General features: G+C 41.7%; 1 protein-coding gene across 1 annotated transcript in view; it reads right to left on the bottom strand.

The window, feature by feature from the left end:
* dock2 (dedicator of cytokinesis 2) overlaps positions 1-22,387 on the bottom strand; it is an 85,530-nt gene that overhangs the window by 28,227 nt on the left and 34,916 nt on the right. Inside the window, exons 25-26 of the mRNA XM_029511893.1 lie at positions 19,306-19,448; positions 15,059-15,154 (exon numbers count right to left, since the gene is read on the bottom strand). Of these exons, the coding sequence (XP_029367753.1) occupies positions 15,059-15,154; positions 19,306-19,448 (239 nt within the window). The remainder of the gene's footprint in view (positions 1-15,058; positions 15,155-19,305; positions 19,449-22,387) is intronic.

The following is a 22,387-nucleotide window of genomic DNA, read 5'->3' as shown; positions in this document are numbered from 1 at the left end:
TGATGAAAATAACTGTTGTATTGAAGCGGTTTTGGAAGCTTATATAATGATCACAGGAATATTAGAAATTAACCATGGAGTTCACCATTGCATTAAAACATTGTTGCAGGACAACAAAGTGACAACACTACCCAAAATGTATTCTCTGTGTGTGTGCCCCGTCCCAGAGGGCAAATAAACTGCTACATTTATTCTGTTCAGTGAGTGAGAGAGGCAATGTGATTACAGCGCAGCAAAGTGAATCTCAGGATCCCTAAAACACACACACACGCACGCTCACGCTCACACGCACAGACTCACGCACACACGCCTGCACGCACGCACACAGCCCATCAATTGGCGATTGAAAAATGAGGCTCACCTTGAAACGACAGGGGAACTTGATTCGCTGGAGCATCCAGTCCTTTGTCACCACTGCAAAGGCAAGGGTGCGCACCCCTTCAATCATGTATGTACATACCCACACACGCCACACACATTTACACACACACACACACACACACACACACAGCCCTTCTGTGCATAGGTGTGGACTACTCCATAACGGCCAATATGCTCCCAACTGGCATTTCAAACTCAATGCATGTTTAAACAGCTTTAATAAAAACATGCGGCCTATCATAAACTCCCTGCTGCATTTAAACGCTGCGTGTAGAGACAGATGCTGAAGCATACTCGCAGTGCGTACTGATTTCTGATAAGCAGTGTGTGAAGCTTCCCAGATCTCTTTAGGTCTTCTCTCTATGCATTCTTCAACTACTACACGCTTTCAAAGATTTCAACTTCAGAAAATGGGCCTTTACATTGTTTCCTTTCACACACACACATGCGTGCCCGCAGAAGCACACAATCACACTTCAATTTCATCTTGCTCGTGATCCTTCTCCCTCTTATCCCTCCACCACCTCTCTGCACCTCCCAGCCTTGCCATCTTCCCGGTTCTTCTCCATTGTCACCTTCTACTTCGTCCCTCCAACAACAGTTTTACCCCCCCCCCCCCGTCCTCCCTGTTCATTTTGCACAGCCAGAGGTGTGATGTGGGCGAGAGACTAAGATTAAATATAGAGACTGTGGAAGGGGAAAGGGAAACACATAGCAAATCAAAGCCAGCGTGACAGAGATGGAAAAGGGGGTGGTGAGAGAAAAAGTGCAACAACAAACACAAGCAATGATGAAACACAAGGGTGACAAGAGGAGAGTGTGTCCAGTAAGAATTCAAGTGAGAGGAAAAAGGGTTGTAGAAAGACAGGAGTGTGAATCACAGTGACTGATGTCTGAGGATATGGTGTCACTTTCTGCCCGACAGCTCACAGGTCAGAGGTGAAGAGTAAGACTTGAAATGATAAGTACACGTGCACACACACACACACACACACACAGAAATGGGGGACAAAGACAAAGTTTATCGGAGCAGGTACTCTGAGTGTGGCTGCAAGTAAAAAGACACATGTTCTGTACTGAGCTGCACTGAAATTAGCTCCAGTTGACGTCGCCTGAATCCTTCAGCAAATGCTTGAGAAGACACACACACAGAGATCCTCACACTTAAACATATGCACACACATCTGCAGTGCCTCCTCTTTTCACAGCAAACACAAACATTGGCTTGCTTTTTATTTCTCACTTCCATAATATCATCAGCATCTGCATTTCTTTGTGCAAACATCACACCTCAGTCTGCTCCTCGTCCACTCAACAGACTGCTCTGCAAACGCAAACATGCGCACACATACAGTACAACTAAGGGTGAGCGTGTGAACCATGGGTTGATAGTTGAGACCTCTGTGGCCCACTTCAAGTCGATGGTCATCACCTTCACCATGGTAACTGATCATAACCGCTCTGTGCTGTCAATTAAATGTGACAACCAGCTTGCCCCAAGGCAGTGCAGCAAACTCACTGTCAAGACATTTATAGAAATAATAATGCAATACGTTACTGTTGCCAAAAATCTTTGGCTACCCAGTGCCTTATGTAAAAGCCATAAAGTTCAAAAGATCCATCAGCAATTACACTGACTGTTGTACTGGCCAACATGTAGAACAATTCAGAAAAGCAGCAGGAGAAGAAGTATTCAGATCATTTACTCAAATACCACCACAGCAACAACGACAACAATAATAACAACAACAACAACAAAAAAAAAAAAAAAAAAAAAACCCAAAAACTTCATGACATGAAAAAGTTCTGGAAATTAAAGTGCATAAGCATTGGAAATAAAATGTAGCTAAAGTATTAAATTAAATGTGCTGTTTGGGCTGTTTTCACAGATTTTTGAATTATTATGTATGAGATCATAAGATTATTAATAATGAAGCGTGTGCTCAGTATGCTTCTACTGTAGCTGCAGGGACAGTAGATAAGTCTGAGAGGTTGCGACTTCTGATAAACAAATCGCGTTTCAGTTTTTGAACTTTTTATTTTTGGTGAGATACTGAATCATTGAAACATTTATCAAGATGAAGCCAAATAAGGAATTTGGAGGTGAAAATCATCGTGTCTTTTGTAAGACATCAAAATTCTGAAATATTGGAAACCATAGTTTTGTTTTGTTTTTTTCTTGAACTATTTTTAAAAGCTTCTTATTCTCTACTGGTTACAAAAGTTGGTAATGCAGTGTAGTGGAAATAGCATAAAATACAAATACTTAAGTGGCTGAAATTTCCATAAAACAGGGAATGCTGACTGGAAGCAATCTAAAATTAAACTGTTCATGGGCCAAATTGTGGCCCATGAGCAGGCCCACCAGCATAACAGAGTGCATTCATTCAATTTTAATATTGTATGATCTTAAATGAAAACTGAATTACAAAAGACTTTTACAATATTAATTACACTTGCTGTCAGGGAAAAGGAGCATAAAAAGGCCAAATGTCCATTTTTATTATCCTAACATCAGGCTTCAAAACTGATTGATATAGGTCACGCAGAGCATTGGTATGAGTGAATGTGCACGTGTACATTTTCCTGAATACGTATGAACTATTAAAGCAGCAGCCAGGCTCATTACCGGCAGAGTCAGACCTAGTTTTTAAACTATTAGAGAGCCATTACCTTTCAAAAACTTCGGGAAACCTTAAAGCTGGTGTTTGACTTTACCTCTGACAAGTTCTCTAATGAAAACCATTCTCTCTGGGATAGTTAAACTAGACATATAAGGCCATATTTCCTTTATTTTGAAAAAGATTGGACTTCACCCTTTACAGCGAGCATTTGTGCTGTGATGCTGCACCAGCTGGCGTGAAATAAGTGCTTTCTGTTTGTCAGTGTGTAAGTGTGCGTATGCCAGCTGGTTTAACATCACACGTTAACTGCAATGAAAACACAAAAGAATGACAACAGGATGAGATTACAAAAAAAGATCTCAGTCAGCCACTTTGGAGGAGTCTGATTTCATGTAAAAATTATGATTTTTGACCAGACCTCTGTCATTTGCTCAAGCAGACATTTGGAAAGTGCTACTGTTCAGGATTCTACAGTATACCACTCTGACAATGAGTGTTCACGTGTGCCCAGTAGTCTGATTTAAATGGTGGAGAGGAGGAAATTTTCTGACTTGAGTCTCTTAAATGTACTGATAGTTGTATTTTGTGCAGTGAAAATAAATCACATCACTGCTAATTGTCTCAAGGTCTAAATGTGTTTGGTAAAATAATTTCATTAACTTCAATGAGAGTTCCCTTTTGACCTGACAAATGTAGGCCACTTCTTCATCTTCCTAAACATTATAGAAATTGCATATCTAAATAACCTCCATTTACATTTCTCTCTGTGCCATTTTTCTTTGGTGCACTCTGCCAATATTTGCTGCTGCAATGGCCCAATTTTCCCATCGTAAAATTTGGATACAATATTTTCTTGCCCCAATTTCTTCAGCTAATCACAGTGTCAAAGTGCAACACTGAAGCACTCTGAGTCAATTTTGAGTGATCTGAAATGATTAAGTTCATATTGTTAAATGTTCATCTCAAACAATTCAAAAATCGTGACTAAGCAAGCATATTAATCCCTGAAAAAGATCCAACATCTACTATTGGCTCTGAATTAGAACCAAGTGTGCTGCCTCAGAAGCCCCTTTTCAAAAGTAAAAGATATATCAACACTGACTTGAGGCAAAATGTCTTGCGTACTGTTAAGCAAGGTGGTAAAATCAGTGGTGCAGAGATTAACATGATGCCAAGCCTTTTAAACAGATGGCTTCAACACTTAGATATTTAGAGATACCAAGGCGTAACTGGTTTACTTAATGCTTTGAAATGTGTCACACTATGTGATCACGTAATGACAGTGTGCAATGACTTCTGTGGTCCAAAATCTGTTCAATTCGTCCCACAGTGGGGGGATATTGCAAATTAAGCAACCTGCAACTTTACAGACACATGCTTTTATCATCTAGAATTTTTTTGAATCTTTTCTGTTCCACCGGGAGAAACGGCTTGATGAGATTTAGAGTTTTGCCTCTGTAATTCCCGCCCACCTGCTGGTCTAATAAGAGGTTGATAGAGTTCTATTGATCTAGTCAGTGTGTGCCTTCAGTCGAGGTCGAAGCTTTATGGTGCTTTACGTGCCTAATGTCTGCGTCTTCCTCCCTCTCTTTTTCTTGTGTCTCTCTCTCTCTCTCCTTCCCCAGAGGAAACCCGCAATGCCAAGAAAATCTACTCAACTCGCCGTTCACAGGCCATTGGTCTCAGACTGATGTTCTGGAACTAGCCATGCTAGTAACAATGTCATGAATGGAAGGATATCGAGAGTATATAGCCTGATATTAAATTCCGGCTTCCATCTTCTTCAAACAAACTCTCTAATATTGCTGCACAAATACACACCTTCATTTGGGGAAGCAAAAGCTGAAAGCATTCCTGTTTTTCCCCAATCGGATATAACCCCGCTGACGTTGGCTGATGTCATCGCTCGCATCCGTTGCGTTCAGCTCCTCAGGGGGCTGAGCCAGCTTGCAGAAGATTATGGGCAGGAAGGTGGCTGACCCAACTAATACAGTGCCTGCACTGGGGGTTCCCCTGGCAGGGGGGAGATGGGGCCCGCTGTGCAGTGTCGGGGTGCAGACATCTCCTGGACTGCGGATTCTACCCTCCATCAAACGACACTGCAGTCAGCCAACCAACATACATCGCCCGCTCGCCGTGTCAACAGGCAAGTCGACGACAACAGAGACAGGCGGAGTGATCAACAGTGACAGCAACAGTCTGCCAGTGTCCAAGGAGACATCGCAAAACGAGATCAACAGCCTGACACAGGATGACATGGGATCACAGGGGTCAGGCAGCGGAGTTTACTGCCAGATCAAAAGCATTAGGACAGACCCCAAGGAAACAAAAAGTAAAAGGACAGCTCGGTATACAAATGGAAGTGTAGTTGCATCTGATGTGGTGGGAGGGGTTTGCTCTGAGGCCACAGAGGGTAAGGAGCCGGCCTGTGAGCGAAGGAGAGTGCAATCCCTGCGCGGGGAGGGTCACCGTTCAGTGTTAAAAAGTGGGAGTGTTTGCACGACCACGCACACCACCCCACCTCAGCCCTGTCGGATGACGATGGCTTCCCCATCTCGCCTGTGTGGGACTTGTGGAAGGAGACGGTCACAGATTACACCGTGCACAGGAGCGTGTCGCAGGAGGGTTGTCAATCAAATAACAGCCAGCCAGACTTTACCTAATCCGCCAAAGAAATCGTCTTTGGTCCCTGGCCAATCAAGAAAAGACTCCGCTCTGGACTCTCAGTCTTGTAGCAAAAATGCAGATACCGCAAACACCTCCACACACACATCGGTAAAAGCATCTCAAATACCACAGCTGTCACACACTATACCAAAAACACACAGCTCCCATCCCAATCACGCATCACACAGCCAGAACAAAAGAGATTCAAAGAAGCAGGCAAGGCCACATTCGGCAGATTTTACTTGTTACAAGGACTCGGCCACGCAAACAACAGACGCACCTATACACAAATGCACAACTACCACACGCGCACAAACACCATCTGCAGAGATGGCCCTCAAACATGGGTTGGCTGCAGTCCAGCAATCCAATGAACACACACACCAGTACACAATAGTCCAAATTACTCCTAAACCTCCAGCTTCTTCCTGTAACAGTGACTCAAAAGCTACCAACACACCAACTCTCCCACCAAAAATCTCTCCCAAAGTGGCCACACCTGTAGCCCAAAACAAAAATACCCAGGAGTCTACAAATACCACCAAACAAGCTTCTTCAGAGCAGAGCAAACTCAAGAGCTACACAAAACAGAAAAGCAAATCATTTGATGACCACACACTGCCTTGTAAGACTCATGTGAAAGCACAATGTAACGGAGCTCCAGGAGGATTGCTGGGTGGTCATGCAGGGAATGCTCCACGAGGGCTGGAAAGGCAGCTGCAGAGTGTGGAGGAAAACCTACTGTCCAATCAGGAGAAGATCAAGGTGCTTCTCAACGTCATCCAAGACCTGGAGAAGAGCAAGGCCCTCAGCGAAGGGTGAGAGAGGGGAAGTAGGGAGGGAAATCCACTGGGAAGGAAAAGGTCTATAAAAAAGAAAGAGGAAAAAAGGGAGCCCAAGGGTTAGATACTAAGATAGAGAGCATAAAGGGGGAGGGATGAAGATAAGGAATAAAAGAAAACAATATGGGAGGTATTCACTTCGGCAGTGAGGAGAGAGAGAGCGAGCTGGAGAGATAAGGGGAAAAAAAAAAAATTGACAGCGTATCATGAGAGTGCACAAGATTGAAAGGAGAGCATATTTGAGCTTTATGGCATGGCAATATACTGACATGAAATCAAGTCTACGTAATAGATTTTAAATGTCAAGCCTGTTGAGAATTTCAGTCGTGTGTGTGTGTGTGAGATCCAAATCTGCGGGGATGTGATACCGGCTCAGTGTTTGCTGAGTACAAGCTGATCCTCACAGCCTTTTTCTTTATACCGTATATATATGGCAGGACATGCAGTCCCAGTGGTATCAGTTACAACACAGTTCTCTGGCTCATTACATTTACTGTGGATCCCACTTGGCTTTCCATACTAACTCACAATTTCAATCAACACTCTCACCTTCATCTGGGGCTCTTTAAGCCGCTGCAGGCTATTCATCCTTTCCTCCACCTCCACTCTCTTCCTCCTAAATCCTCTGCTCTCCCACCATTCCCCCCCTTTCTCTGCCCCGCCTTCATGTGTATTCATCTCCTCTGCTGTCATGTGTTGGCTGTCAGTCTCCTTCATTCTCTCCTGCTTCCATCCTTGGTCTTCACCTCCTCATCACAATGTCACCTTTGCTGTCACTTCACTCGTCCTCTGTGGTTTATAGCTTACGTCTCCCTCCCACCCTGAATGCCAGCCGCTTGGTTCACATGTGCCGGTCACTTCCTTTTCTCCCGCCAGAATCCAGAATCCATTCTTTAACCTCTTACATCATCACCTCCGAAACAATGTTTCTACATTTCCATGTAAGCCCTTTCTGTATGTTTTCTCCCTCCATCCGTCTGCTCCTTTCTGTTCAGTGTTAGCAGATGTCTCTTGCTGCAGACTAATCCCCTTCAGATTACCTTGGAGGAATGCAATTAATATTTAAGCTGCACAATAAGGAAATTCAGTGTGCACGTGGTCCTGCCCTATGTGTGACTGTATAGGATTATGTATTCATCTCCAGTGTGCGCGCGTGTGTGCACTGGGATGACTCTAATGTGTGAAAATTTGGATAAAGAGGGTAAAAAGGCAGATTGATGGGGAAAGGGAGAGTTAGAAAGAGAACCTAATTGTGAGCAAAAAAAAAAAAAAAGACATAAAAAAAGAAAGAAAAGTATGAGAACCAGCAAGTCTGAGTGGCTGTATCTGATGCTGGGACAGAAATGAAAAAGTGGGCCGCTGTGATAAATCCCAGCTGAGGATTTGTTGCTGTGCTCAGCTTCTCTTTTTCTTTTCTCTCCTAAAGCAAATACTTGCTGTTGTTGTCTTTGATAAGGACGGGTAGGGGAAAAAACGTGATGCCAGTCACACGCATGCTCTCTGTGTAATTAAAATGTCTGTTTAATCAACATAAAATCAGCTTCTCTCATCTACACAGTTCAGAACAGGGGCAGCCAAAACATCTTGGCAAAATGAAGGCCTTTAATTACACAGAAGTCGCTTTGAGTTTGTCAGATTTTATTTTGTTAATGATTTTTTTTTTATTTTTATTTTTTTACTCTATCTTAAGCTCAGCAGTCTCGTTTAAACATGAATACATTTAGTATTTATAATAATTCATTATATAATGCACATCAATCCCTAAGAAAGCTCTTTTTTGTTTGAATTTCACTGAATCTTTTGCTTGAAAAATGTATGGCATATAATTTTGGCTCCTACCTACATGGCCACTGCACACAATGCTTAGCAACCATGTTCATCAGCTGGAATGCTAAACAGGCCGGTTTTTACCCAGTGGGATGGCTCAAACAATTCCTCAGACAACACTACTGGGGTACCTCACATGCACTAAACATCACAAGCCATTTTCTGCCTTTTGAAAACCCCCGGGGAGTGTAACTGCTGCCTCTGAATTAAGTCTGTGCAGTTGGAAAGAGCAGTTGTGGCATCGGCAGTCAAGAAAGTGAGACCCTTTCCAGTCAAGAAAGGCTTGAACTGTTGTTTGTGCACGGTTGGGATATCTGCCAATTTTTCCACCATTACATCAGTGAGTTATGTTCCCTATATAAAGACTTTGGTTGAAGGCGGCTCATAGATAAGCATCCATCCATATAAACTGCTGTTCGATTAAAAAAAAAAAAAACTTTTGCCACTGTGTGAATGTTTTACATCTGTTGTTCCTACGCAGCCGCAGCTCGTACCGAACTGGTCAGGATATTAACAACTGCCCCACCTGCCAAAAGACAGCCTGCATCATCTACAGGTAAACTCATCAAGATAATGAGCTTACTGTTTTATATAAACCACCAGTGACTACATATTCTCGCCTGCAGTGCTAAAAAACTAAGCTCCACTTATCCACAATTACTCCATACTGCATTGTGTCTCACCTCTTTTTCATGTGTTTAGATTTTATTTAGCACACCTTGCTTTTTCGTTTCATTTTTTATTACCCTTTCAACTCGGTATCCTGCTGTCTTTGCCACTGTTCTCCCTCTCTGATAATAGTTACACATAAAATACATCTCTGCTGAACGGAAAATCTGAAACAAAGAGCAACACCCTTCATCTTTATGGGAAAGAACAAACTGGTTTCCACAGATTTGATGATTAAGCTCTCCCCAGGAAAGTTATTCGCACATTAAAGAATCTTCTGTTGATCAAGCAAAAATTATTCTGTGCTTAAATAAAGTGTATTTCCTGTTTCAGTTGCTTCTTGTTTGTGTGACCTACATAAGTAATTTTTAGGTTAGCTTTTTAGATGCTCTGCAATTTACGGAACTGCGCCCTGATAATCTGATACCACATATTATGGCTTCATCCTCCCTCCGCCTCTTCATTCCTTTCTTATTTTTAATTTTTTCATTATGTAAACTGCCACTATAGACCCCATGCCTGCTGAGCCTCCCTTTCTGTCATCTGTAACCTTCAATCAAACTGGCTTCCACTGTTCATCTGTGCCTTATTCTACCTGTCAAGTGCCAAAGCTTTAACCGTATGTGTCCCAGTCCCACTGCCCAACCTCCTGCCCTTTCTCTCTGCCTCACCCACTGGAAATTGTGGTTTTCTCATGCAGAGCAGCTCAATGAAGAACAAAGTAACAGAACATGGAAGAACTATTTAACTCCTGCTGCCGGAATAGTCTTTGATCAATATGGGCATGTATCAAACCTCATGCCTGAAGCTGATGTTGCTTGTTTACAATAGTATATACGATCTCATTTGCAGGCCACAAGGGATGAAGATACATTTCACGCAGCCTCAATTTCAACTCTCCCAGAAGCACTCACCTCCCAGCAGCCATATTTTACCCTCTATATACTAGCACTGCACAACTATACTTCTGATACTTTGACTCCAACACTCCCATCCCCTCATCCAGATCTCTTTACCCATGATGCTAATTAACATAGGGAAGGACTACTGAATGGTAGCGTGCTCATACACAAATCTGTACGTACCAAATCTGTACGTACCTTCAAAACAAGCTTCACACGGTCATATGCATGTGCGCGCACACACACACATAAAGCTTAAAAAAAAAAAAAAAAAAAAGACCCTAATCCTAACCTGACAACCTGTTCAGTGGAATAGCAGTCTAAGATATGGACAATAGCATACTACTGCTTACATTACATATATACATTTCAAAGTAGTAAAAATATAGAAAATCCTTGAGATGAATGAGGTTGACAGTCTGAGGCTTTGCTGATCTCAGGTTATTATAACCCTCTGCATTCTTCTGTTGCCATCCTGCTCAACTTTCACTTTGTTTTTCTTGCACACATGAAAATACAATAATTTATACATGTGTGTTAATTAATCCAACAAAAGGGGTGATCCGCTTTGAATAGACACATCTAAACACATTCTGTATGCATTTTCGCTCTAACAAACTCGTGCATATTCACCAAGAAATGAATATATTTCACACTAGGTGAAAGACTTTGACAGCCGTGCAGAATATGCTTCCTATTCATGTTTCTATACATATATTAGCAGTTTTACAAAAGTAGAAAAACAAGTTTTCAGGTGGCCATGCTGACAAATACACACAAAAGCCAGAAATAAAAGAGCTCTATTTGTTTGGCTGGCCAATAACAGCCTTATCAAAATGTTTGGGCAAGTATGGGATGGCAGAAAGGGAAAGAAATACAAACAGAGAATCAAGTACACATGGGACAGAAACAACTGTCCTAAAGATTTGTGTTGAAAAAAGTAGTTTTGATGAGGATAGGCTGCCTGAAGGTATTTTGCCATTGTCAGCCCTAATTAATCTGTACTATATGTTGAGAGACAGGGGAGCTGTTCGGCTTGTCCTCTCTGAGTTTAACCAGCGTAAACACACACAGCGATCATATCCTGCATAATCACCAAAAGGAATTCTCTCACTTCTTCCACTCACGCATTCAACAGAGCTGAGGAACCCAATACGAGCAAATTAATTTGTTCATCCTGTCACGCCTCCACATGTGAGCCACACACTCTTGTCCACTACATGAACCAAATTAACCTTCACATCAACAAACAAGAACACACACTTGCAAAGATGCTGAAGACGACAGCATGCAGAATAAGAGCGGCTACATTTCCCACGGTGCTATAATCCTGCAAAAAGAAGCGGAAGATAGGAGATGTGGGTGGAGAGAGGCAGAGAGATAGTCATATGGGGTTCAGAGAGGGGGAGGTTGAAACCTTGAAAACGTGGCAAAGTGGTTCCACATAGAATTTCACACATTGTGAAACAGAACAGACCCAGGGTTGACTGAATGTGGGACAGGTACAGCCCGTTATCATTTTAGATATACTTTGTGCCTGTATGTGAACAATATGTGTGTGTGCCTTGTCGCAGCACAGCTCCTTTATCACTTATTCATGGCGTCTCTCTTCTCCCTCCATCTTCCTCCTCTGCGCCTGCCAGAGCTTTTAATTCCTCCTGAATCTGCTCCTTACCTCCATGCCTGTTCTCTTTTTCTCTGACCAGAGATCTCCCTGCCTCCTCCTTCCACATCTTAGGTGACAGTCATCCTCTCCTCCTCATCCTCTCATTCTATCTTTTTGTCTCTTTCCTTTATTCTACAGTGGCCTCTGTGACCTGTTTCATTAAAGCTCAACTTCCCTCTGTCTCCCAGAAGAGATGGGAGATTGAGTTTCCCCCCATTCTCCTGTCCCCTGGACACTGGACACTGGCTTCCCCACTCTCTCTGCCCTGGGCTTGGTGTAGTAAATGCACACAATGGCTGTCAGGGGAGCGCATACGTGTTTCTATACAGTAGCATGTGCATGAGTGGAATATTGGGTATATGAGGAGGGGGGTAGTTGTCGTGTGGCTCATTAACTCCAGATGTCATACAGGCTCTATGCAGCTCTACCCCTATAATCCAACTGAACACACACACACTAAAAGGCAGCAAGAAACTCCAAGTCGGTGGCACAATGACCCGCAGCAGTCCATACTTCAGAAAACTGGTGAGAGAAAGACCATGACAGAGACAGGGGGTGGACGAGAAAAGCATAAACAAAGAAAGCCAAGAGGTCTTCTTTGGACACTTCAGGAGAGCAAACAGGGTTCCTCAACTGTTCCTTCTTTTAGCTCGTTCATTTTTCAAAGGCTTCTCTCCTCAGCTTTCCTCTCTTCCCCCCATTCTCCTCCGACAAATGGAGCACTATGGATGAGTTAGGTTGGGGCTGGTGTAAATAGTCAGGTTGTATGTGTGTGTGCATGTTAAAGTAAACTCAGCTAAGTAAAGAAGGAAAAACACAGCTTACAGCTAAGAATAGGTGCTACCTCTCTTTGAAAGTGTTGTAAGCATTTTGTTACAACATTTTAAAGCCACTAAAACTCCTCTATTCCCTTAGTCCCTTCTCCATCTAATCTGTCTCTGCTCAGTAGACCTCCACTTGTCCTTGCATCTTTCTGCTGCTCTTCTGCCTCTCTCTTCCCCTCTTCTAATCTCCTTTTGTGGAAAATGGGCTGTACAAATGAATTTGACTTGATTTGACACTATCCCAGCCTCTGAATTATGCCCAACGTGCCTCCGAAACACTCATGCTCAATGCTCTTTCTTTTACTCTCCTCCCCAGTGTGGAGCATGATTTTCGACAGCAGGAGGGACGCTTACAGGGAGTTATGGAAGCCTTGGAGGGGGACTACGATGTGCCTGTACCCACTCTGTCCAAGCCCGCGGTAGCCCCTGCCCCTCCTGGACGCCCTGGCACCAAGGCCCGTGTCAAGAAACTCCGGAAAAAGTGTTTCTGGTGGCTCTAAATTTGAAGAAGGGCAACAGCCTTTGTGGTAAGCAGGTGCATAAACGCGTGGAATCATGTGGATCTTGCTCTCGTGGTCATGTGGCTGTTTAGTGTGTTTGAATATCGTTAAAGTAAGGAGGGGCCATTTTTCTTGTGGCACCAAATGGCACCTTTCCACAGCAATCCATCCTCAGTTCTGACATAACACGCCAGGGATCAGTTTGGAGGGGAGGGAATGCACTACAGAAAGAAACAAGAGCCAAAGGAGCTGTTCCTTTCAGATCTGTCTGAGAGGGAGTCACAGGAAACAATCATCCCAATCTTTTCTCTGTGGGCATCAGACTTTGTGATTAATTTTTGACAAAAGACAAGGATACAGTTTCCCATGGCACTTGCGTAACGACAACAAAGTGTCAGCACGTTGGATGACAGACAGGCGTACTGTTCGTAGCTTGGCTGACTGGCTGTCTAGACAGATGGATAGATGATGTATTAAATAATTAATGCCAGGATGGATTCATGTCTATGGCTGGGAATGAATCTTCACGACAATTTTGGCTGAATTTTAGCAATAAGACGGAGAACTGGAACGATTTGGAACACTGTCTTCAGATGACTGGATGGCCAAAAATCTGAATGTGACAATAACAGAAGCACAGCGAGGAAATAAAGAGAGAACAACCTTCCGGGCTTCCTGGAAGCACAGAGACATTACACTGGATGGATGTCAAGGTTTAAGAAGCATGGAGGAGATTGTATGAAGAATACATTCAGAGACAGTGTGTTAGGCAGCTGATCAAAGACTGACAGGCTTTGTCAGGCAATTAAAAATTCTGTCACTGTTGACTGACAGAGTGATTGATTTTCTCCTTTATTAACATCCAAAGTAGAAGCGTTTTGCTGTAATCTGAATCTTGTTTCAAGGGTTTTTACACTGGCATGGGCATACAAACATGCACAGAGGCACACACTTGCAGGCACCAATTTACACACACACACACACACACACACACACACACACACAGCAAACTCACAGAAACATAATGAAGTATTTACACAAGGGCCGAAAAACAATGCACATATAGTAGAGTAGGGGTGGACCAACCATCAGCTCACTGCTAAGGATTGGCGTGTTGCTAAGCTGTATAAATGTATCAATATTTACACAATCCAAGAACCAATAAGGCGCCAATTAAATTTGTATGAATTACAGTGAAAAATCAATATTGCATAAATTGTGCAGGGGAATGTTCCTCTGACGTGGTAATATGTGAAAAGCCCAAAGCCATCAGCTTCTGTGAAATTTAGCAATAACCATCTGGGACTGTTCGGTATGTCACAGTATGTACAGGTACAGACAGGAACAAACTTCTTTTTAATTCTCAGTAACAAACATCCCCTTTTTCCGCGTTAAATATACCACAGGAAATTTCAATTGCTACATACTTATTCTGTAGCATCCAGGCGATACCGCCTATTAAAGCTAATTCATCAAACTACAACAGAAGAACAAAAATCAATAAGATAACCAAAGCTTCAAGTGTACACATCTTATCAAAACATGACACCCCCTCCCCAAAAAAAGCCAATCTATATACTCTGTCTGACCAAGATGTGTTATCCTACTTAAAAGTGAAATTGTAATCAATAAGGAATGTCTCCGTGTCGGTGGTGGAAAATGGTTTTTTCTAACAAACTATATATTGCCAAAGATCACTTGTCAAAAATTTTAACTCAAATATCTATCCCTGGAACAAACACACATTTGCAACATTATTTTGCAGACACAGAAGATGCTTATGACACAGCAGTTTAGAGTCTAACCACGACTCTCGTGAGGGCCCTGCTTCAGCTGCTTGTGGTGGACAAGTTGCCACTAATTAGCATGATGGATGACACCACACTGACTAATTAACAAACCGATACCCAAAATACCTTGTCACTGCATTTTTGTAAACTGTCCCATAACGGTGTGAGCTCCCACAATACCCTTCACTTTCTGATCTTCCTCTTGTACAGTGTATATATATATATATATATATATATATATATATACACATAATAAAAGTGTGTATTTTAAACAAAGATGCACTGTTGTATTTGCTTTTCAGTGGAGTGGATATGGAGTTCGCTGCATGCTGCAGATGGCTCAAATGTAAACTTGCGTGTACTTACAATCAGTGCATGCTCACGGCCCATTGTGATGACAGTCTGGTTAATGATCCTCAGCAGAGACACGACAATGTCCTGGATATGTTGAAATGTTTCCCCCTAAGAGGAGCAGAGGCAGGAAGTAGGGAGAAAAGGGGGATGTAGAAAAACAACACTGTCAGATTCCTCAGGTGTAAACACATGAAGAAAAAAAAAATAAAACAGAAAACAAACACAGAGGCAAAACAAGCAAAAACCATTTCTGTCCTATTGAAGCAGCATCCACTTGGCAAAATGTCGATGCTGCTTCCAGGAATGTCTCTGAACGTTTTCTCTACAGAACTCTGAAGTCTGAAGTTTTCTGGATATAACTTTAAAGTTAGTTCACTCTTCTCACCCAAGCAAGCTGTTAATCATCATCAGTGTGGACATTTAAATCACAATTGACTTCTGATACATGAAAGTGGAAATCTGCTTTCCTATGTTTAATTTCCCCTTGAAGACTCTTTACTGCCATATTTCTGTTTCTCATTCTACCCAGAGTGAAACAAAAGGTCCAAGATGTCAAAAGTGTCTTTGTACTCAGCCTTTACTGAATCAAATTATTGTAATGAACGTGACCAAGTGCTGTTAGACAACAAGACTAACACCCAAACTAAGATGGACCTGCTCTGCATGCTCTGGTTTTCTTGAAGTTATTATTGACTCAAGAGCAAGGAATCAAAGCAAAAGGAAAATACTAGCAGCAGATGATATTTTAATATTAACCAAACATAGCTAACAATTTATTTTAGTTGGGAGTATAAAAGAAAACAATCCTCATATCAATTTATTTTATAGTGTAAATCAGTGTTTTCAAATAATCCTTAAATAATCTGTAATCCTATACAACAATTAACACCAGTGTTAATTGACACTCGAATGTCGTATCTTTTCACTCAAATACCTGAACACAAATGTATAATACTGCCATTGATGTAAGTTTCATTGTCTGTCTCACATAGTGGGAGAAATTTGTCTTTGACAGGCCTCCCAGAAACATTCACAAAATTCCACCAAGAACATGTGAATAAGACTCTTGACTGACTATCGTGCATTAGGATTAATTTTAAACGCAATATATGACCACAGATTATGCTTTGATTTAATTGAAATGCAATCTTAAGCCCTGAAAAAGACAACAGTTATCAATGACAGCCAAAAGATCGTGCTGAATCTATATTAATATTATTTTTATTTATTGCCAAACTGTTCTTGAACTGCTATATCTGGAATCTATATCTGCCCTCATGTAATATTCATTGTGCAGCAAATGGTGATGAAAAAGCCTTCAGGCAAAACAAAACCTTTAAAGGTTTTAAATGAATACTGTAAAATGACCTTTAATGGCAAATATATGAGAAGATGATTGCGAGTTAAGATAAATGGACTGTGAAAAATGACATACGTAGGATTCTGACAATGGTCTTCCTCAAGTGTAAATCGACTGAAACATAAAAACGTGCACAAGAAAAACACACGCAACTGCAATGAAGCCAGTCAACGGAAGCCAACTCAGACTTGCCCCAGGGGTAGTAATTCATCCAAATACAGGAGCGCTGCATCAGTGCTGCTGGACACATTTGCATGCGTGCATGTGCGTGTTTGTGTCTCAGCCTGTTAGCGAACACACACATGCATATGTTAGTGTATCTGCATGTGTTTGTTTGTGTGCGTGCGTTTGTGCATGTCCTTGTATTACCTGATCTCCAAAGCATAAAAAGGAGGAGGGTCGGTACAAAAATAGCAGAAGTAGGTAAAAAGGACTCAAGTTCAAAGTTTTAAATGCACCATGGTCAAATTCAGAGACAACCACACATACATGAATGGACGCACACACGCACACAATGAACTAGTTAGATGGAGTCGTGGCTGACTCTGAATAAAACTAAGTCCTGTTGTCTCCTGGAGAGTTTCAGAGCCAGCTGCTTCAATGAAAGCATTCTCATCTCCGGTCTTATCTCATCTTCCTGTTCACTTCCTGCTCTACCAAACTATAGCTGGTTTGGTTTACTATCTCCACTGGCATCATGATACAAAAAAGGAAAACAGAAAATATTATTATGGGACTGGGGAAGAAGCTATGTCTCTTCGCTCTTCGTTAGCATTTTCCCTTCATCACACACAGTCGCAAAACACCATAAACACAAAGGTTCCTTGTGATTCATCACAAACTCTCCCAAATACAAGGGCGTCCGTCTATCATATCCACTTCTCTGCCATTTCTCTCTGCCTGCTTGAATTTATCTGCTGTGCATCAACTTAATCAGACATCACCCAGAGAAAAAAAAAACAGCAATAGGTAAAAAAAAAAAACAACATTGAAATGGTTGATGGCATTGAGAAGCCCATCTCACCTTTTCCTTCGTCTTTTGTTTTTTGTCAAGTTTCCACCTTTCCCCGTTGCACCCAAAATTTTGCACTGTCAACCCTCTGGCTCCCTGTATTGTTTTTAAAATCTCTCCACCATATTTATCATGAAATATACATTTTGGCCTCTCTCTCTGTTCAGGTTCTAACCTTCAGCCCAGCTTCCCCAACCACCCTTTTCTTCATTCTTCATTTCTCTGGCCCTTCTCTCCTGTGGCTTATTTTTCCCTGACAAGTTCAAAACTCGCCCTACATAGTTTCCTTTTGGCCAGGTAACTAATTTGTGTGTGTGTGTTTTCAACAGGGAACAAGAGTGTCTGGGTTTTAGAGAAAGCTGTACAGCAGCAATGCAGTGTTTCTGCAGTCAAGGTTGTTTGTTGTACACTAGAGATAATGTTTGTTTTTCTTCAGCTGCACTTGAATAAGACCGATTAGCAGTATGAGGTTTTTTACTCCAAGCATATGTGTCATCCGATAGACATAAATCCTCATGCAGTTTAAATTTAAAATCTGTATGAAGCCGCACGTCACTGGCTTTATGGTTTGTACATAACTGCATATGTAGCTGTCATACCCCTGTGACCCTCCTGCTTTTGTTTTTACACTGACTCAAACTCATTTCGCCATATTCACTCCACTTATTCCTTTTTCCTCTTTTTTCACTTCCTCTCTTTGCCTTGGTTCGCACTTCATTAGTGCCTTCCAAATCAAAAGAGCTGGGGGGAAAAAAAAAAAGTCATACCTCCACTTCAAAGCCTCAGCAGGCTGTGACAACTTGAAGATGCAATTAAAAAGCTTTTGGCTGGATACTGGCGTATTTGCTGTATGTGCACGTGTGTCCCTATTAATTATGTTTTGTTTCGGAGCTTACTGGATTCTGTTTATGTTTCTGTTAACATTCAGCATGTAGCGTGAAACAAAATCAATTCAGTTCTCAATAGTAGCGGCCTGCACGACTGTGTGACTGAAGACAAACCTGCTCAAGGCTATTGGCTGTACTCTGGGAGACAAGTTCAACTGCGGGGGCACAGAGCTCACAGGTAGTTCAAATGTGTTCTATGTCGCCAGGAAGAAAAAGATAATTCCCTCAAAGACATAAAAACGAGAAAATTTTCCCAAAAGAGATGTTTTGTATGAAGGAAGTATTGTGCTTTTTCAACACTTAGGTAACCAGTTTCTATACACAGGTTGACTACAACTGTAAACATTCACAGGTATTATTGCATGAGTGTCTGTTTTCATTTTCATTAGACCCACTCTCCACTTTTCATAGACACATCTACGCTCTTGCTACTGTTTTTTTTTTTCCCGGCATCTGAATGAGTCACTTCAGTTACACCACAAGTGACTACTTGGAATTGGATTATCTTTCACGCCCTCATTAGATTGCATCTGTGGGGAACTTGCTCCATCAATTAAAAAAAAAAAAAAAAGGGAAAATAATCAAACATTTCAGCCGTACACCAACTGATGGCCAGCTACAAAGGATTGGGATTGCTATTTTCATACTGGGTAAAACTACACAGCCAGACTTTAAATGAAGGGAGCTGGAAAGAAATAAAAGAAAGGCAGTGATACCGAAAGAGAACGAAATAAAGAAGAGCTCGATATTTGTTTTAAGGAGGAGGCTGAGTGGGATTCAGTTGAGCGATTCGCAATAATCTGTGGTCGAAACCCGTTCCCTGTAAAAATGCTCACGCTGCACTTTACAAAGTAACATGTGGCAGATCTCAGTACGGTCTTGATGCTGCATGCAGTTCGCAACCTTCCACATTTGAACAATGCCAGAGAATAAATTAAAGCGTTAAATGGGAGACGGGCGGACTCTGTGCATTTCACCAAAAAGAGATCCTGTGTCTCACCACATTATCCCTGCTGAGGACCTCCAGGATGTTGTTGAGCAGCTCCAGGCTATTTCTCCTCTCATCATGAGGCCCGTCAGCCATGCTGGCCAGCGCCCCGCTCAGCTCCCGCAGCATCATGGGCAGCAGCACATCACGGCACTCTGCAGAAACAAGCATATTACAGGGTCATTGATGACTAGTTGAACAAGTAAACACATGATAATAAAGCAGGAAGAGTTTTTTTTCTGACTGCGCAGAGAAAACCTTCAAGTGCATCGCAAATGACATGGTGTGAGGCAGTGTATGCAGGTGTGACGTTTTATTTACTTGTTTGAGGGAAAGCCCGTAGACAAGGGACATTTAAAAACAAACATCAAAAGGCAAGATGTTGAGATTTACTGTAATGTGTATTCGCATTGGGAAACCTTAATTCCGGTCCTTCACATCAATTGTTGGAGCACCTGTGGAGACAGCCGCACTCAGGTGGCCGTGAATAATGATGCCACCACACCCTGATGAAGAAATTCATCCCTAACCCAGACTGCACAGGGGAGTGATATCCATCAACTGTCTATTTACACTGACCATGCATGTCTCCATCTCACAGTCAACACATCGATCACCGCAGCGCAATGTTTTCTCTTTCTCATCTGCTCTTTTTTATTTTTCTTTTTTTTTTTTTGGTGAGGTGCGAAAACAGTTTAGCTAATGTTGAAATATATATTTAGGTCCAAAAGCCAATGGTAAAAATGTCTCAGACTTCTGGAGTCAGCTACATAAATAAACCTACTATATACAGCACTAGTTATAATTTATGCTATTTACGGCCGGCACTCATCTGATCTATAAATCTTTTATGGATGTTAAATATCTGCAGGTCTCCCTGGGCGTTGTTCAAAATCTTTCTGGCAGATACAGAAAATCACTGAAAGACTTTAAATTGGTCTGTTTTTACTTTCCACCTTTCACCACAGTAAGGGATTGTGTGAGGACATATCAGATAGCAGTGAACATCCACTTTTCCCAAATCTAACCCCTCAACAAAATATATTCCAAAGTTGAATATTTCCAAAGCTTATTTGCAATTCTCAAGTATTATTTGATATTTAGTGATAAGGTTAACGTTGGAAGGGTGCCAAAATGATTATTGCTAAGAAAACAGATGGACCAGCTTGTTTCCTGCACATGGTGACTAATTATAGTGATCATATCGTATAATAGCTTGTAATGGCATAATAGTGAATCCTAGTTCTGAAGACTAAAATGTCTGTTTCTGATTTAACAGGTGTTTTGGTGAACATTCTCTCTCTCCCTCTCTCTCTCTCTCTCTAGAGAGAGAAATATTAAAGAAATAAAAGCTGAATGTGACTCAGCAGGTCAATAGAATACTGAGCTCTTGGAGAGCATTTTTCTTGGATGTCTTCCACAGCAGACCATAAACTACCACATGATATATAATGGTTGTGTTATTCTACCATACCAGAATAATCCAAATTGACTGACAAGGAACAATTTTAAATATACTCAGTCCTCTCAGCAGTTAGTCTAATTACACTTCAAATGTTGTAAATCTTTAAAGATTTTTCAGCATTTATTTTCATGAAAAACCAACATCGAGTGAAAGACGAGACTTCCTGTGGGGCTGAAAACACTCAATATAATTAATAAAACTTTCAGAATTTTTGACTTGATTAAGATGTTGTTGATAACTACACCTCAGAAACGATGTAATCTTTTATCATTTGATGATTAAATAATGAGACTGTTAATTTGATTAAACGTGTTCTAATTTGAAACTCAAATATCTTGAGGCCCTCCTATTAAGAACCAACTGCTATTATTTACAAGTTGGTAAAGTTGTGGCTCAAATAGCAAACAGGTATAATCCAAGGTTATAGCACATTGATTTAACACTCCAGCAGCTCCTGGTCCAGAATGACCACTCTGAATAATTTATGTTCAGCGGGTTTGCCTGAAAATATTCTCTAGGTTATCTCACTACAGCAGATCTTTTTCCACAGGTGCTAACTAACCATCCGGCCAAATTGCCTGTAGATCATACTGAAGGGCACATGTAAAGTTTTAACTGTCAGTGTACAGATGATGACCAGAAAGTTCAAGATGTATTACACTTGCACTTCAGCATTGACTGATTGTCATTTGTTCACAGATTCTATCTTGACCCACTCGCCCTTTTTCTGCCATTTTCCTTCTCCAGCCTTCTCCCCTCACAACCCCCCTCACCCATCCCTCTCTTGGAGCCGCAGGTAGATCGGGTCCATTAAAAGCTCATTTGGGATTTGGGAAGAGGAAAGAAAGAAAGACAGAAAGAAAGAAAAAAAAAAAAAAAGCTCATTTGGGCCAATGCTCGTTAGTTCCATTATTAAGTGAGCGAAGTCTACATGCCTGCTGAGTGGGCCCTCGTCACAACCCTCACTCCATCAGACAAACATGCAGAGAGGACAGGGGGATAAAGGAGAAAGTGAAAGGGGGGGTGGGGTGGGCATATGAGTCACAAAATGCCCTCAATGACTCATAAAAATGGAGGGAGGAGAGGGGGGGTCTCTGCACAAGCAAAGCAAATCAAGCAGACAAGGTTTTACAGAGCCACTGGGGAGTTGTGTTTCACCGTTCAATTGAAATCTATTTAACATAAATTAAAGTGTGACAGTTTAGAATTTGTTACAGTTAAAATAAAACAGAAGACCTCCTGGTCTGTGGCTTTTAGAGAGGTAGAAAATTATGATTTAGTTGCTGATGGCTTTGTATTTTAGTGAAAGCCCCGCTAAACCTGTTTAATCCATCAAAGCACAAACTCATCATCTGCTGGCTTTTCACAGAAAACAATGGGTTGTGTTTTATAGCAGTACTGTTGTGTGCTCAAAGTCCAGAAATTAATCCATCTGCCTTCCGGTAGCTGAATGTGCCATTAAACCTACAGAGGCCCTCGTGAAATGCCCCCTACAACCACCTACTTCTTTATTTCAACTGATCAAAGAAATGAAGCCAACCAACCCATTATGTTACAAAGCAAAAATAGAGGGCAGGTTTGGGAGATGAGAGAGTCTCCAGTTCTGTGATACACTGAGCACTATTTGTT

The sequence above is a fragment of the Echeneis naucrates genome, chromosome 10 (genome assembly GCF_900963305.1).
Source record: "Echeneis naucrates chromosome 10, fEcheNa1.1, whole genome shotgun sequence".
NCBI lineage: Eukaryota > Metazoa > Chordata > Actinopteri > Carangiformes > Echeneidae > Echeneis > Echeneis naucrates.
Note: the sequence above shows the minus strand (reverse complement) of the source record. Positions and strands in the feature narration are given on the sequence as shown.